Source organism: Martes martes (genome assembly GCF_963455335.1).
Source record: "Martes martes genome assembly, chromosome: 9".
NCBI classification, from domain to species: domain Eukaryota; kingdom Metazoa; phylum Chordata; class Mammalia; order Carnivora; family Mustelidae; genus Martes; species Martes martes.
In genome coordinates this window covers 79,075,463-79,093,116 of record NC_137896.1, presented here as the reverse complement: position 1 = coordinate 79,093,116, position 17,654 = coordinate 79,075,463, and the positions used below count along the sequence as shown (strand labels likewise).

At 39.4% G+C, this 17,654-nt stretch overlaps 1 protein-coding gene across 1 annotated transcript in view; it reads right to left on the bottom strand.

The window, feature by feature from the left end:
* Positions 1-14,374, bottom strand: part of SANBR (SANT and BTB domain regulator of CSR) — a 57,522-nt gene extending 43,148 nt beyond the window's left edge. Inside the window, exons 1-4 of the mRNA XM_080813875.1 lie at positions 14,261-14,374; positions 10,027-10,185; positions 1,974-2,160; positions 1,088-1,181 (exon numbers count right to left, since the gene is read on the bottom strand). Of these exons, the coding sequence (XP_080670001.1) occupies positions 1,088-1,181; positions 1,974-2,160; positions 10,027-10,176 (431 nt within the window). The 5' untranslated portion in view covers positions 10,177-10,185; positions 14,261-14,374. The remainder of the gene's footprint in view (positions 1-1,087; positions 1,182-1,973; positions 2,161-10,026; positions 10,186-14,260) is intronic.
* Between the last annotated feature and the right edge of the window lie 3,280 nt (positions 14,375-17,654).

Here is a 17,654-nt window from a genome sequence, read left to right as displayed (position 1 = left end):
CTTTCTAATATAAAAAAGTAACATTTGAAACAAAACTGGGCTACCAGAACAAGGATTATTAACCAACATTCTTGTTAAGGTCAAAGGAATTTAAGTAACTTTGCAAATTGTTCTTCCAAAGGAATTACAGTCAAAATATAAACAGGTAATGGGTGCTATAACGAAGCATAATGTTTCTGTGGCTTTTGGGTCTGCAATATGAAATACTAGATAATTCCAGTAAAAAATTATCTGATAAATTTTTTTGTTACACAAACAAAACTATCGGTTAAAAATCTATGTGAATAAATTAAAAATCACTGAACTATACACTTCAGAAGGGTGAATTTTTCTTATCGTGGTAAAATATACATAACATAAAATCTATCATATTAGCCCTTTTAAGTGTACAGTTCAATGGCATTAAGAACATTCACATTGTTGTATAATCATCACCATCATCCATGTCCAGAACTTTTTCAAAAGGGTAAATCTTATGGCATATGAATTACATATGAATAAAACTGTTACAATACAGAAAGGAACTTTCAGATATGAAAATATTCTATATCTTTGTGTGATGGTTACATGGTGTACCCATTTGTTAAAATTCATCAAAATAAATACTTAAAATATGTCTAATTTATTATATGTAAAATATACCAATTAAAACTTGCAATATACTGAAAGGTGTATTCTAATTTTTAAATGTTTCTATAATGAGAATTATATTCCAATGACTCTAAAATATAGATCTAGTTTTAAAAAATTGGAAACTAATGGAAGATATTCTTCTTTGGGTTTTAAAATTTGGTTAAAGTTTTATATTAGTAGAGGGTATTCCTAATATTTACAAATATGAAAATGAATTTTTATAAAGGAAAACTGTAGTTCCATTTAATTATAACATGAATAAGCCACGTTTAGCCATCAAGCAATTGTTATAGTTCAATACATGAACTACCCTTTATTCCAACAATGTGAACAATTGTGTAATGTAAAATTCCTAAATTATGGTAACTGATGTATATAATCACCAATCATATATTTTATAACTTAAAGTTGATATTCATATTAAATCTTATCTAGCAAAGAACCAGCCTCCTACCCTTCAGATTCTTCAGTCTTTTCTCCACCATTACGAGTAGTACAATTTTCACTTTCTGAAGAACAATTCCTTGTGGAAGCTATACTATGTCTTCCTTAAATACAGAAACAAACACATACAAAAACAAAGGGGGAGGTTAGTGTTTCTAGCTGAGAACGGGTTTTTACTTACTGAATGGTTATACGTAAATGCATGGTTTCCAGGGCTAGTTAAAGTTGGTACTCTGTTAGGTGGCATTATCCCTTAATATTTCTAAAGGTATACGGAAGAAACAGTAGAAAAAAAGGATCACACATTGCTAACATTACATTGAAGATTTAAAAAATGATGTGGTGTGAATGGACAGGGATCAAGTGTTCAAAAGCTAACAATAGAGTTCTCTCTTTCTGAAGCAATTTTTCATATCAGTATTCTGACTACTGCTGCTGAGATTTAAATCACTCAGTACACTCAGGGTTTCTAAAATCAGCTATTATTTCCAACTGCAGAAAACGTCTTTTTTATCCTGCCAGTGTCATTTGAAACTAATGTTGACTACGTAAAAGGTAGCTAATATGAGGAGCAAGCCACATTTTCTCAGTAAAAAAAATTAAGTAGAAAGTGTAGGTCAAATCTCTTTAAATTTATGACATAATTAGGCTAACAGACTGGAGTAGTAAATTTTGATATAATAAAAAGATTTTTTGGTGATAGTGTTTGACCTGCATATTAACATTAAAACATTTTTCAGATAGCAAAGACACATTTCTAAAAATCAGGAAGATATAAATCTTAATAGATTTCCTGGCAATGTTTATATTAGTCTTTAAAAAATAAAGTTGATTGAAATGCATATTTTGCAAAATTATCATAAGGAAAAGTACTGCATTTTGTTTTCAAACCTTACCAGTTTTGGAAATTGCATCTTGACCAACCAGAGTCTCCTGAAATTCTCCCTGCATGTCAAGAAGGGAGGATTTGATATACGTAGCTAAAGTTTCCACAGGACTTTCTCCAGCAGCCATTAGAGGACTATACTGGTTGTCAACAGGTGAACTTCCACTGCTCTTCAGTTCATCAAACCTTTTTGCACACTGTAATGACATAAAAGGAAGGAAATGCAGGTCTGTTTTCTTTTCTTTTCTTTTTTTTAAAGATTTATTTATTTATTTATTTGACACAGAGAGAGAGATCACGAGTAGGCAAAGAGGCAGGCAGAGAGAGGGGGAAACAGGTTCCCCGCTGAGCAGAGAGTACGATACAGGCCTCGATCCCAGGACCTTGAGATCATGACCTGAGCTGAAGGCAGAGGCTTAACCCACTGAGCCACCCAGGCACCTGGAAATGCAGGTCTTTCTTAATTAAAAAATTAGATTAATTTCTTGCCTTCTGTTTGGTGATATTTTTCTATAATCATTTTCTGCAAGTGGATTCCAATCTGCTGGGTAATACTAGAAAATTGTACAAAAGCTTCTGACTTTTTTTCTTTTTTAAAGATTTCTGAGAGGAAGAGAGCATATGCACATGTGTGTAAGCAGGGAGTGTGGTAGTGGTGGAAGGGAGATGAGGAGCAAAGGGAGAGGGGGAGAAAGAATCTTAAGCAGGCCTGCGAAGCCAGATCTCATGACCCTGAGATGGTCATCTAAGCCAAAACCAAGAGTTAGATGCTTAACCAATTCTGATACCCTGGAGCCCACAGAACTTTTTAAAATACATTTTAACCCAATGGAATAATATATTTATCCTGTTATAGGAAAATGAAAAACACCTTTTTTAAAAAAAAGATTTTATTTATTTATTTGACAGAGAGAGAGAGAGAGAGACCACAAGTAGGCAGAGAGAGAGTGGGGAAGCAGACTCCCTGCCGAGCAGAGAGCTGACATGGGGCTCGATCCCAGGACCCCAAGATCATGACCTGAGCTGAAGGCAGAGACTTAACACACTAAGCCACCCAGGTGCCCCATACCTTTATCAGTCATATTTCCCTGTGGTCTGCATTTATGATCAGTTGACAACAATAAAAAATATAAATGGGTTTATTGAATCCGTTTTTCCTTCAAAATGAATTTATTTTTTGTAACACAGAGAAAGTAAAGTGACAGGCTTTTAAAACACAGTTTCTTTGATATCTATCTATCTATATATATATCAAAGATTATAAAATATATATAGATACATATTTTAAAGACTTTATTTATTTATTTGTCAAAGAGAGAGCGAGTGAGCACAAGCAGGCAGAGTGGCAGGCAAAGGCAGAGAGAGAAGCAGGCTCCCTGCTGAGCAAGGAGACCAATGCCGGACTCCATCTCAGGATCCTGGGATCATGACCTGAGCTGAAGGCAGCGGCTTAACGGAATGAGCCACCCAGGCATCCCTTCTTTGATATATTTTAGGTAAAGTGTATAGCTATATTGGAAAATGAATGTAGATTTATCCAACAAGGTTTACAGCGATTTCTAATACTTAAAAAACAAGAAAATTATGAATTTTGAAATGAATACATGATTGCTTAAACAAAGAAGCAAGTGAACTATAAATAATTTAAATTATATTGTTAAATGTTCTTTGTGTTTGGGACACCTGGTGGCTCAGTCAGTTAGGCTTCTGTCTTCACCTCAGGTCATGACCAGGTCCTGCATCAGGTTCCTCACTAAGCGGGGAGCCTGCTTCTTCCTCTGCCTGCTGTTCCCCCTGCTTGTGCTCTCTCTCACTCTGACAAATAAATAAATCAATAAAATCTTTTAAAAAATGTTCTTTGTGTTTAAGCAAAAATTACATGACATGTAGATGTAAAAGAATGAGGCTGGATCTTCTACCTAAAGCGCATACAAAAATTAGCTCAAAATAGATCGAAGACTAAATATTAGAGCTAACACTATAGAACTCTTAGGAAAAAATAATCTTGGATTGGGTGACAGTTTCTTAGCATGATACTAAAAGCACAAGCAACAAAGAAAAGTTAGATAAACCCAAACTCCTCAAAATTTACAACTTTGTGCTTCAAAGGACACCAAGAAAATGAAAAGACAACATACATAATAGGAGAAAAATATTTCCAAGTCAAATATCAGACAAGAGATGTGCATCTAGAATATATTAAGAACTCTTACTACTTAATAATAAAAAGACAAGAGGTACCTAGCTGGCTCAGTTAGTGAAGAATGTGACTCTTGATCTCGGGATTGTGAGTTCAAGCCCCATGGCTGGGTGTAGAGATTATCTAAAAATAAAATGTTAAAAAATTTTTGGAAAAAAAAAAGCCAACCCAATTTAAAAATGGGCAAAGGATCTAAACAGACATTCCTTCAGAGAAGATCTATAAATGACCAATAAGCACATGATAAGATACTGAACATCATTAGCCATCAGGAAAATGCAAATCAAAATCATAATGAATTACTACTTCATACCCATTAGGGAGGCTACAGTAAAAAAGACAGATAATAAAAATGCTGACAAGGATGTGAAGAAATTGGAACCAACAGATGCTGCTGGTGGGAACGTAAAATAGTATAGTCACTTTGGAAAAATTAGATACATTATTTCAGCTAATTCTTAATCTGTTTTTTCTCCACTTTCAAAATACCAACGCATCATCGTCAAAGTGGAAAAAAAATGATAACCCAGGAGACTGAAAGAACATTCAAGAAACTTAAAAAACACACACACAAGATTTTTGTCTACCAGATACTACAGCAATATTGAAAATAATTGAACACAGGACTGTCAACAGGATTAGATAAAGAGATCAGTAGATCAGAACAGTAAATGTAGAAAGAGATCTGAATTTCAAACCAGTAATAAAGAATGAAATTATTCTCTGCACTATGGAAAGAGGCCAAATGTCCATCAATTGATGAATGGATAAAGAAGATGTGGGGTGTGTGTGTGTGTGTGTGTGTGTGTGTGTGTATACACACACATACATACATACATACAATGGAATATTATGCAGCCATAAAAAGAATGACATCTCACCATCTGTAACAATGTGGATGGAGCTAGAGAGTATTGTGCTAAACAAAATAAATAAAAGATAAATAGCATAGGATTTCACTCATATGTGGAATTTAAGAAACAAACCAGATGGGGGCGCCTGGGTGGCTCAGTCATTAAGCATTCAACTCTTGGATTTTGGCTCAGGTCATGATGTCATCGTTATAGCTGCCTACATCATCTAGCTGCCTCTGGCTCCCGGCTCAGTGGGGAGTCTGCTTTTCTCCCTTTTCCTTTCCCTCTCTTCCTAACCCCTCCCTGCTCCTTGCAAGTGCTCCCTCTCTAAAATAAATAAATCTTAACAAAACAAAACAAAACAGATGAACATACGGGAGGGATCAAAAAAGAAAAGAGAGGGAAACAAAGCATAAGAGACTCTTAAAGATACAGAACAAAATGAGGGTAGATGGATGGGGATGGGGGATTGAGTTAATGGAGGACGGGTATTAAGGAGGGCACTTGTTATGATGGGCACTGGGTGTTGTATGTAAGTGATGAATCACTGAGTTCTACTCCTGAAACCAATACTGCACTGTATGTTAACTAACTAGAATTTGAATAAAAAATTTGAAAAGAAAAAAAAAGAATGAAAAATTCAATAAATGTTGAGACAATTAACTAGTCATTTGGAAAAATGTTAAAACTAAATCAAAGTCCAGGTGGAGTCAAGATTTAAATGTAGAAAATAAAAGTAGTCAGGAAATGTAGGTAACTCCATATTATACATAGCCTTCAGGTAAGAAGGATTTTTTAAACAGGATAAAAAATGCAGATTTCAAAGTAAAAGATCCACAGATTTTACATTAAACATTTAAAACTTCTAAACATCTGTATATAAGAGACTATCATTAATAACTTAATAGGCTGGGAAAAAACTGGTAAAAGCTAGATCAAGGGTTAATATATTTAATATATAGAAAGCCATTATTTAAAACTAGTAACAAAACATTGGGGTTCCTGGGTGGCTCATTCAGTTAACTGTCAGCCTCTGGCTCAGGTCATGATCCCAGAGTTCACAGATGGAGTCCTGCATTGGGCTTCCTATTCAGCAGGGAGCCTGCCTCTCCCTCTGTCCCTCCTCCCTGCTCATAATCTCTCTCTCTAGCTCTGCTCTCTCAAATCAATAAAATCTTTTAAAAAAACTAGTTACAAACCAAATTCACAAACAGAAAAAGGACATGGTACAATAAAATATGAAATGTTCAATCTCTTTAGGATTTAAAGTAAATTAAAACTGCAACAAAGATAACACGTATTTTGAAAAGACACACACACAAATAATATGTGATATAAAAAGTACAGGGATCAAGACTCAGCTATGTTGACTGGAATAAAACACTGATGGCCCTTCTAGTTGGCAATATATAACAAAAGCCTTAAAAATGCATTATCCCCTAAGGAAAGAAGAATAAGATATTTTAATAGTGGTATTTGTAGTAGCTAAAAGCTGGAAATAATAGCCAACAAAAGGGACCCAACATAAGGGACTGGTTTAATAAATTATGATATAGCTTAAATGTTGCAGAAGTCTATTAAGTGACACATAAAGATGTCTATAATACGCTAAGTGAAAAAGCAGTAAAACAGTGAATTTGTTGTAAGTCCATCTTAACAATTCTTTTTTTTTTTAAGATTTTATTTATTTATTTGACAGAGATCACAAGTAGGCAGAGAGGCAGGCAGAGAGGAGGGAGCAGGCTCCTCTCTGAGCAGAGAGCCCGATGAGGGGCTCGATCCCAGGACCCTGGGATCATGACCTGAGCCGAAGGCAGAGGACTTAACCCACTGAGCCACCCAGGCGCCCCATCTTAACAATTCTTTTTTTTTTTTTTTTTAAAGATTTAATCTATTTATTTGACAGACAGAGATCACAAGTAGGCAGAGAAGCAGGCAGAGAGAGAGAGGAGAAAGCAGGCTCTCCACAGAGCAGAGAGCCCAATGCGGGGCTCGATCCCAGGACCCTGGGATCACGACCCGAGCCGAAGGCAGAGGCCTCAACCCACTGAGCCACCCAGGCGCCCCCATCTTAACAATTCTTACATGTATAGAAAAGTATCTGGAAGGATATATACGAGGTGTTAACAACTTAAGTTAGATAGGATCAGACTTATCATTCTGATTTTTCACTTATTTCCTTTGTGTGTGTGTATGTGTGTTCTTTTTTTTTTTTTTTTTTTATTAAAGATTTTATTTATTTATTTGTCAGAGAGAGTACACACAAGTAGGCAGAGAGGCAGGCAGAGGCAGCGAGAGAAGCAGGCTCCCTGCTGAGCAAGGAGCCCGACGCGGGACTCGATCCCAGGACCCTGGGATCATGACCTGAGCCGAAGGCAGCGGCCTAACCAACTGAGCCACCCAGGCGTCCCTGTATGTGTGTTCTTTAAGGACATGTTTTATTTAGTAATGAAAAATTATTTAGGGGCACCTGGGGGGCTCAGTTAGTTAAACATCTGACTTTGTTTCAGCTCAGGTCAAGATCTCAGGGTGGTGAGATTGAGGCCTGCACTGCAGTGGCTCCACACTCAGCAGGGAGTCTGCTGGAGATTCTTTCCCTCTGCCCTTCTTGTATGTGCATGCATGTGCTCTCGCTCTCTCTCTCAAATAAATAAATAAATCTTTAAAGAATTATTTAAAAATTAACACTATTTAGACATAATCTGATTTACATTTAGTTCTATTTTAGTTAAAAAAAATCAACAATTGGGTGAATTTGGATACACAGTGAATATTAGATGATACAACAGAGTTATTGTTAACTTCTTGGGTTCAACCATGGTACTGTGGTTATGAAATAATGTCCTTATTTTAGGGAAATGTATGCTGTAGTCTATGGGGTGAAGTGTCACGGTGTCTGACACTTTCTTTAAAATACCGCAGAAAAAAATTTCATAAAGAGATGAAGCAAATAGGGCATCTATGTAAGGATATAGGGGTGTAGTGCTCTTCCTTCAACTTTTCTATATGTTTGAAGATATTCACACTAAAAAGTCAAAACAATAGTTGAATTCACAGTTTGCCTCATTTTAAAACCTAACAAATTTCAAAACTTAACCAAAAGGTTTGAAAAGGGGGCACCTGGGTGACTCAGTCAGACTTGGGCTCAAGTTGTGGTCCCGGGGTCCTGAGAGCGAGCCCTGCATTGGGCTCCCTGCTCAGTGGGGAGCCTGCTTCTCCCTCTCCCTCTCCCAGGCTTGTGTTCCCTCCTGCTGTGTGTCTCTCTCAAATAAATAAATAAAATCTTTAAAAAAAAAAAAGCTGTGAAAAAGTATAAATTAGGTAGTGAAAAAAAAAGTTCCTCATCATTTCACAAAGACTTATAACATAACTGAATGCAAGTAATTTCTTGTGGGTATTGGTTTTCTCGACTGCAAAAGAAGATGGTGGGGGGTGCCTTCGAGCCTCAGTCAGTTAAGTGTCTGCCTTGGGCTCAGGTCATGAACCCAGGGCCTGGGATGGAGCCCCACTTCGAGTTGTTGGGGGCTCACTGCTCAGCAGGAAGTCTGCTTCTCGCTCTCCCTCTGCCCCTCTCCCTGCTTTTCCTGCTTTCTCTTGCTTTTGCTTTCTCTCAAATAAATAAAATCTTAAAAAAAAAAAAAAGATGGTGGAACTTTCTGCAAGTATCTACTGAGTGTATATGATGGACCAGGGCAATGGTGAATATGCTTTAAATTCACTGGGGAGAGGCACGTGGGTAGTTCAGTTGTTAAGCATCTGCCTTCCGCTCAGGTCATGATCCCAGGGTCCTGGGATGAAATCCACACTGGGCTCCCTGCTCAGCGGGAAGCCTGCTTCTCCCTCTCCCACTCCCCCTGCTTGTGTTCCCTCTCTCACTGTGTCTTTCTCTATGTCAAAAAAACCCACAACAAAACAAAACAAAAAACTACTGGGGAAAAATCATTAATGTCATTTCTACTTCTAGAGAACTCTGAGATGATTCACCCACTTTAGAGTTCCTATTAACTGCAAAAATTCTGAGGTGTTTCTCAAAGTAGGTTTCATGGATGAATTACCAGAAATCAAAGAATGTAAGAATTAGATTTTAAGTTTTGATTCTGAGCATAAAATTAATAAAATCACCTAAATCATCAGGATGACAGAGTATTTCAGTTCCTATTTGCTTCTCTGTTTACAATTAAGTTGTACCGAGAAATGTTTTGAATGTCTAAGGCTAATTTTTAAAACGAAAGATAGGGAAGGGACTCTGTAAAGGAGAGAGGCACTGGTGTCCGGGGAAGGCACATAACCTCATGGTACAATGTAAGGCTTTATAGTAGGTTAAATAGGGAAAAGAGGAAAAAAAAGAATGAAGTCTTTGAAAGGCACATGGTAATACAGGCTGAATGCAAAAAATTATGTGCCACAACTGACCATACAACATTTGCTTAGTAATCAACAATTTAACTTCAGCAAAACACTATTACTTAGCACATTAGGTAACCATTTTTAGTTTGAATTTTGTTGTTTTTAGGTTTCATTTGTGTCCACTGTATGTAAATTTGCTTAAAGGTGTATAGGTGTGTTTACAACTAATATTGTTAGTGCACATTTAATTTATATTATAATAAAAATAATTTAAGTCAACACTGGGAGTTTTCAAGTTTTTTCCTTTAAAAAGTTCTGTTCCTTCTTCAAGTTTGAGAAGCACAGCATTAGGGATTTAATAATATATAATTTGATTTACAAAAAATTTATCTACCCATAATTTTACAGTATCAATTCTGTTACTTAAAATTAGATATTAGTGAATTTTCAGTTGTTACATAAACAACTGAATTTAAACATACCAGGTGGGTTAATATGTAATTTATGTAGTTTGTATCTAGTCAAATCATATCATATGCACATTTAGTATTCATGCACATGAATTTATAAGACTCAAAATTTTTTTCCTTTCTTAGAAGACGTTTCTTTAAATTGATCATTTTCTGATTTTTCCAAAAACAATCTAGGGGATGGTTATTTACCTCTTTGGGTGTTAATCCAGGCACAAGCCTTGCCACAGTTTCCCAGTTGATGGTCTGATGGATTCCAATTAATGGATAAAGGATCATGTCCAACACCATTTGGTTGTTATTGTTCAAGAAATTGTTGTTCTCTGAATATCCACGACTCATCTTTTAGAACTATAAATAAAGACAAATAGGTATATTTACATCTGAAATCCAAGAGTTTTTAGAACATTATAAATCAGTTACAATTTACTCCTAAGAATTATATGCTACCTGTAAAGGAAAAAGAAAACTGACCTAAAATAAATAAACAGCTTAAATCTCTTCAAATATTATAGCATTTGAATATTATGGATTGATGGATGGATAGACACATAGGATGGACAGATGGATAAATTATCTGATAAAAAAGCATAATAAAATATTAAGACTATAAGTGGTAGGTATATAGGGGTTCACTATAACTTTTTTTTAACTTTGTTATATGTTTAAAATTTTTCATAATAAAACATTGAGGGAAAAGTTGAATAATATATATCTTTCAAAAAAAAATCCCTAACTGTATTTGATTTATGCCTCGATTAGCAATTCATGGATGGTAGAGTTTAACTAAAAACAAAAAACAATGGGGCGCCTGGGTGGCTCAGTGGGTTAAAGCCTCTGCATTCGGCTCAGGTCATGATCCCAGGGTCCTGGGATCGAGCCCCACATCAGGCTCTCTGCTCAGCGGGAAGCCTGTTTCCTCCTCTCTCTCTGCCTGCCTCTCTGCCTACTTGTGATTTCTCTGTCTGTCAAATAAATAAATAAAATCTTTAAAAAAACAAAAAACAAAAAACAACAACAAAAATATATCCTGGTTAAAAAGAATTGTAATTTCATTCTAGTCCTAAGCAGTATTTGGTTTATTCTTCTGTGGGTGAAGGTCTATGCTACAATGAAGGCTGAGTATATTTAATTTTTACTAATGTAATCAAATGAAACCTAAAAACAAGTTACTCTGACATTATACGATAAGCATAATCGTTGTCATTGTGCCATGTGATTATTAGTTATAAATGGTGGAACATTCTATTAACAATTATAATCAGTTACTTCTCTATGTTTGAAGCAACTTTTTTTTAAAAAAGATTTTATTTATTTATTTGTCAGAAAGAGAGAGAGAGAGAGAGCATGTGAGCACAGGCAGACAGAATGGCAGGCCGAGACAGAGAGAGAGAAGCAGGATCCCTGCTGAGCAAGGAGCCCGATGTGGGACTCGATCCCATGACGCTGGGATCATGACCTGAGCCAAAGACAGTCGCTTAACCAACTGAGCCACCCAGGCATCCCTGAAGCAACTTTTTTTGAAGTGTTTCTTCTTCTTTGTCTTCAGAAAAAAACATGACAAGATTTAATCCTTACCCACATCGAAACACGCCCTACCACTCAAATATAAAAAACCAAAGCATGTGCACGAGCTTGCGCGCTCATGCTCTCGTGTGCTCGCGCGCGCGCTCTCGCTCTCGCGCTCTCTCTCTCTCTCTCTCTCCCTCTCCCTCCCTCTCTCCCTCTCTCTCCTGCACAGTGGAGGCTTCTCTTGCTTTGTTAACCTGGCTCCCCACCCACCACATCCTCTTCTAGGTCAATCCAGGAGTCCTGGAATAACATATCCAGCTACCAAGGGTGTCCAGTATGTTCAGGCAATGGAATTACCAAGAAAAAAAGGCTCTAGAGGTGCCTGAGCGGCTCAGTCAGTTGGGTCCAACTCTTGATTTCATCTCCATTCATAATCTCAGTGGAGAGTCTGCCTCTCTCCTTCTCCCTCAGGGCCAATTCCTCCCCTCCCCCATGCATTCTCTCTCTAAAAATACATAAATAAGGGGCACCAGGGTGGCTCAGTGGGTTAAGTATCTGCCTTTGCCTCCAGTCATGACCTTGGGGTCCTGAGATGGAGCCCTGGGTGGGGCTTGCTGCTCAGTGGGGAGTCTGGTTCTCCCTCTTCCTTTACCTCCCCAATCCTGCACAAGTTCTCTCTCAAATAAAACCATTTTAAAAAAGGCTCTAGATGGCTTCCCAAATGGATGTAGTTCAATAAATATTTAGTGATATGTGATAAGCCAATAAATATGGCATGGTCTCCATCCTCAAAGAGTTTATGGTCTGGTGAGGGATACTAGCAGTCAAACAGGTGACTTTAATATCATTTGCTGAGAGCCAAAGCAGAGGGCCATGGAAGGAGGGACGGAGGATGAACACATAATAGCTGTTACTTAGTACAGTTGGCCCTTGAACAACACAGGTTTGAACTGTGCAAGTCCAATTATACCCACACTTTTTTTGGTACAGTACTCTAAATGTATTTGCTCTTCCTTATGATTTTCTTAATAACATTTTCTTCTCTCTAGCTAACTTTTTAAATAAGAATACAGTATATAATACATATATAAAATATGTGTTAATAGACTATGTTGCTAATAAGGTTTCTGGTCAAGAGTAGAGTTGGTACTTAAGTTTTGGGGGAGTCGAAAGTTATACAAGTATTTTTGACTGTGGGGGATCAGTACCCTCAACCCCTGCACTTTCAAGGGTCAATTTAATAATTTTAGTTTAATAAAATGCAGTTTAATAATTGTAAAACACTTCCTTGAGTCCAGTTGAAAATAGATTTTACAGAGCTTTATTGTTCTCCACTTGTATGCCCAGCACATCATCACTATTCATACCACACAACTTGAGATGTATGTTAGGACTAGCGTATTTTATTATAATTTGTGGACCTCAGTAGAAAACAGTCTAATACAGAATTCAGGGCAGGGACTTGGGTGCTGGGTTCCCCCCCCCCTTCACTTCCAAAAAGATTCATTTAAAATTTCTAAAATATTTATTGTGCAGGCACCTGGATGGCTCATTCGGCTGGGCATCTGCCTTGACTCAGGTCTTGATACCGGGGTCTTGGGATTGTGTCCCCCTAGCTGCTTCTACCTCTCCCTCTGCCCCCTGCCATGCTATCTGGCTCACTCTCCCAAATAAATAAACAAAAACTTTAAAAATGAAAAAATAAATAAATGAGTGAATGAAATATTTATTGTGTACTGCAATGTGCTGGCATCTGTTAGCTAATAAAAATATTGTTCATATCAAATACTTAAAAACTTGTATGTATATTTCAAATGTGATACTCATTGATAATATACATGGTATTCTTATAAATTCCATTGGAATAGCTGTCACAGTGCACTCTTCCAGAAAACAAGTATACATTTATCAAAAACTGTGGCAGTAAGAAAAAATTGGAAGCTCAAATTACACTACTAAATCCACTCCCAATTTCACACAAAAAAAGTTTTTTTAGATGTTAATGTTTAAGGTGAAACATGTTATTTAGCAGAAATAAAAATTCTATTTAATGCACTTCGCTTTTTAAGGAGATTCCCCATGTCCTCATGAGGAGACCCACACCCCATTCCCACAACCTTGGTTTACTTAAACGTATTAAAACCAATCTAATTAAATTAATCTAATTAATTAATTAAGACCAAAGAGAAGTCCGCGACTGGCCTGTGACTTTTTTTCTTTTTTCAAATATAAAATGGCTTTTGTAGAGCTTCTTCTTTCGGTGGAGGAAAGGTGAGAAACGAAGGGGCCGGTATGTCAGGTCAAAGGCCTTGGGCATAACAGAGGATGAGAGATTACTGAACAGAGTCATCCCAAGAGAGAAGACTTGTGCCCAGCCTTCCTGACCACAAACGGGAATCGGGGCAGCTAGCATTCACCGTGAAGGAGAAAATAAAATCACATCTGAAGCCCAGGACGAAGAGATCAAAGCCCTGCAAACCTTCGGCGCAGAGGCTCACTTCGAGGCGCGTCCTCACGGTTCCCGAGCCTGTGGTGTCAACGCCTCCCCGTTTGGGGCAGAAACTCTCCGGGCGCCGAGCGGGAGGAGCGGACAAAGGCTCCGGGCAGCGGGGCGAGGCTGAGGGAAGATGCGGGCAGAGACACGGGGCGCGGCCTGGCGGGCAGACGCCGGGGTTCCCTGAGCTGGTGTGCGGGCGGGGCGGGCGGCGGGGACCCGGGGCTGGCAGGGCCTGCGAAGTGCAGGCTGCGCGCGGGGACGTTCGCGGGCGTTTGGGCTAGCGGGACCCCGGCCGGGACCGGCGGGGAAGGAGGCCGCGGCGGTAAGCCTCTGACTGCCAGCGGTCCCGCCCCTTGCCGCACTTCCCGCCCCCCGCCGGCACGCGAGGCCCCTCGGCGTCTCGATCACCTCGCTCACCTGCCCAGGGCCGCCGTGGCCCTCGCTGCGCCTCCGTCACCTGCAGCGGCCGGCACAGCCTGCGCTCGCGCCATGAAGCTCCAGCTACCCCGCCCGCCAGCCCCGCCGAGCCCCGCCACCGCGCTCACACTCACGGCCCCTCCCGTGGCCCGGGTAGCGCCCCACCCCGCGCCGCCTCACCAATCACAGGCCAGCGCCACAGCGGCGGAGCCAATGAGCAACGAGCTCCTGCAGGACTGGGGCGGGTGGCCAGACCAGCAGCCGAGGCTCGGGGCCGCTGCGCCTTGCCTTTGCCTTCCCCTTCCCCCTCTTCCTTTCACTCTCGGGCGTGTCGCAGTGCAGCGTCCCCATCCTCCAGGCGTCTTGTCTCTTAGCAACCAGATCCTGCCGGCGGGATCTTAAGTGACCGACTCTGAATCCAGAAGAAACGGAAACGGGAGAGAAAAGAAGTCGGATAAAGATTGAATGAAATAGTTGGCGCTGTAGGTCACTTTAGTATACCTGTTTAGGTTAGGTAGAATGGGAAAGTTGTATTGTCTGAGGGACATCAAAAGTATCTTGGGGGAGGCATTGTCCTTATCAGGAAGCATCTCCTGAAAAAGGTAAATAGCTCTGGGTTACAAATTCAGTTTTCATTAACATTAATAGTGTGGTGTTGTGGTGAATGCTATTACTGGGAACCCGGTAAGATATATAAGGTTCAGTTTTGTTCCAATTACTTTTATTTCCTCTTGCAAAGTACCTGTTCTCAGAACCAAAACTCAATGTTAGAATCAGAAAGGACTGTAAAAGGGGCACCTGGGTGGCTCAGTTAGCGTTGGACTCTTGGTTTCCGCTCGGTTGTAATCTCAGGGTCTTGAGATCAAGCCTTCCTGGGGCTCCTTCCTCAGCAGAGAGTCTGCTAGAGATTCTCTTTCTCTATCCCTCTACGCCTTCCCCTGCTCTGTCTCTCTCAAATAAATAAATCTTTTATTTATTAAAAGAGAGAGAGAGAGAGACAGAGAAAAGGACAGGGTTGCTTGAGGCACTTGTCGGTTGAGCGTCTGACTCTTAAAATATTTTATTTATTTATTTGAGAGAGAGAGAGAATGAGAGACTGAGCATGAGAAGGCAGAGGTCAGAAGGAGAAGCAGACTCCCCGCCAAGCAAGGAGCCCGGTGTGGGACTTGATTCCGGGACTCTAGGATCATGACCTGAGCCAAAGGCAGTTGCTTAACCAATTGAGCCATCCAGGCACCCAGAGTGTCTGACTCTTGAATTTGGTCTCAAGAGTTGTGGGGTTGAGCCCCCTGGCTGGCTCCCCTGCTAGGTGGGGAGTCTGCTTGAGATTCTCTCCCTCTCCCTTTGCCCCTCTCCACCAGCCCCAATTGCTTGCTTTCAAATAAATAAATATAAAATCTTCTTAAAAAGAGAGAGAAAAAGTAAAGCCCTATCCAAACTAATAATTTCTATCATGAGATCTGATGATTAAGTGGCTAACGGTATACCGGGAGTTTTTTGTGATTATATCACCTCTGATTTTCTACAAATCTTTTACTATTTTTTTTCCTGGAGAGACCCTGAAGCTAGGCAAATTCTGTATTTAGGTAAATTCTTAAAGAGAAGGTACTTGCCCTCTACTTCTTTTCTTTCTGCTAGGGTTGAACTCAGTTGTGATGGTGGTGAACTAGTTTAAACCATGAGGAGTAGAAGGACTCATGTGATTGCAGAGTGAGAACATAGAAGAAAACTTGGCCCTGAATTACCCCCTAAAGTGAAGCTGCCTAACAGGTCCCTAGATTGCTTGACTACCGCTAGACTGTTATATGAGGGAAAAAAAGTGCTTATCTTTTTTTAGCTACTGTATTTTTTTGTATATTACAGAAGGTTAGGGTAGTCCCTAAAAGGGAAATCTTGATCCCTGAAAGTGGTGTGCTACAATAACAAAGATCTAAGTTATGCCTGGCATGGGCAGCTATAAGCATATTGTAGGCTAGAAGGCTGGTGACTCCTCCTGTGTGTATTGGAAAGTGTCACTTGTGTTAACTCGGAAGGCAGATTATCAAGCCTATAGCTCTGAGGAAAGGAGTTTAGATAAGGTCAGAATGTAAGTTTGAGTTGGCTGACAGTGCTTGCCTTTAGCAAGGTTCAATAAAAAGAAGTCAGTTAATGATCCACAGTTCGCAAGCAGAGCTAGAGAATGGAGCTCTACTACCGGACCCCAATCATAACATTTGCTCCCACTGTTGACCCACATACCAATATGCCATCTCTGAGGAATCAGTTCAGGTACTTAATGTTTGAAGCTTTTCCTTACCACTCTCGTCTTTTCTAGAGAAATATCCTTTTACAGAATGACAGAGCAAGAGAGAATCATTGAAAGTTGGATTTCTTCAATCTTTTTTATTCCAAGATGGTTTAAGTGACTTGTCCAAGGTCAAATAGCCAGTTCATTAGGGCTCAATGATCTCTGCCCAAGGAAGAATCTTTGGCATTGTACAGATGTTCCTTCCTGAGGCCTTTTATGCAGAATGGGTAATTTTATCTAAGATTTCCATCTACTTCCCCCTGCTCACTAAGTCTAACCCGTTTATGTTCATAAGCTCATCTATCCCTCTATTAGTTTTAGGACAGACTAAGTTGCTTTAACACAAACCTAAATACAGTGGTTTAAACACAAATAAAGTTTATTTTTCTCTCAAATTACAGTAAAGGTGGGTTCTCCAGAGCTGGCATGGCTGCTTTGCCATTACTGACGCACAACTTCTATTTCTGAGTCTAAAATGGTGCAGAGGAAATGTGGGATAGTAGCAAAAGGCAGTCCAATTTGCCATGGGGGGTGGCAAGGAGACAGGTTAAAACAACCTCTAAAATCAGTAAGAAATAGCAGGATGAGCACATTACTTAGAAATAAGGTAAAAAGAGGGGTGCCTGGGTGGCTCAGTCGGTTAAGTGTCTGCCTTAGGCTCAGGTCATGATCTCGAGGTACTCAGATTGAGCCCCGTGTCCAACTCCCTGCTCAGCAGGGAGTCTGCTTCTCTTTCTCCCTCCTCCCCCCACTTGTGTTCACTCTTTCTCAAATAAATAAAAAGTTTTTAAAAAGTAGGTAAATACAGAGCAGAAAAAAATTAAAGGCGATTGCTCCTGGGATCAGGAGTTGGGAGGAACTACTTTATTCCCCCTCCCTTTTTAAAATCACAATTTGATTTTTAAAAACCATGCAATTTTACCAGTTTTATAGTTAAAAATATAAATGGATAAACCATATATATGAAGTAAGGAAAAACAGTAACTTCAAACAAGCTATTTATTCAACTAGGCAAGTACCAAATATAAAAAATTGGCCATAGCAATGTAGAATAAAAATTTCAAGTGATACCAACATTGGTGAAGGAAGAGGGGCAGGGGACCAACA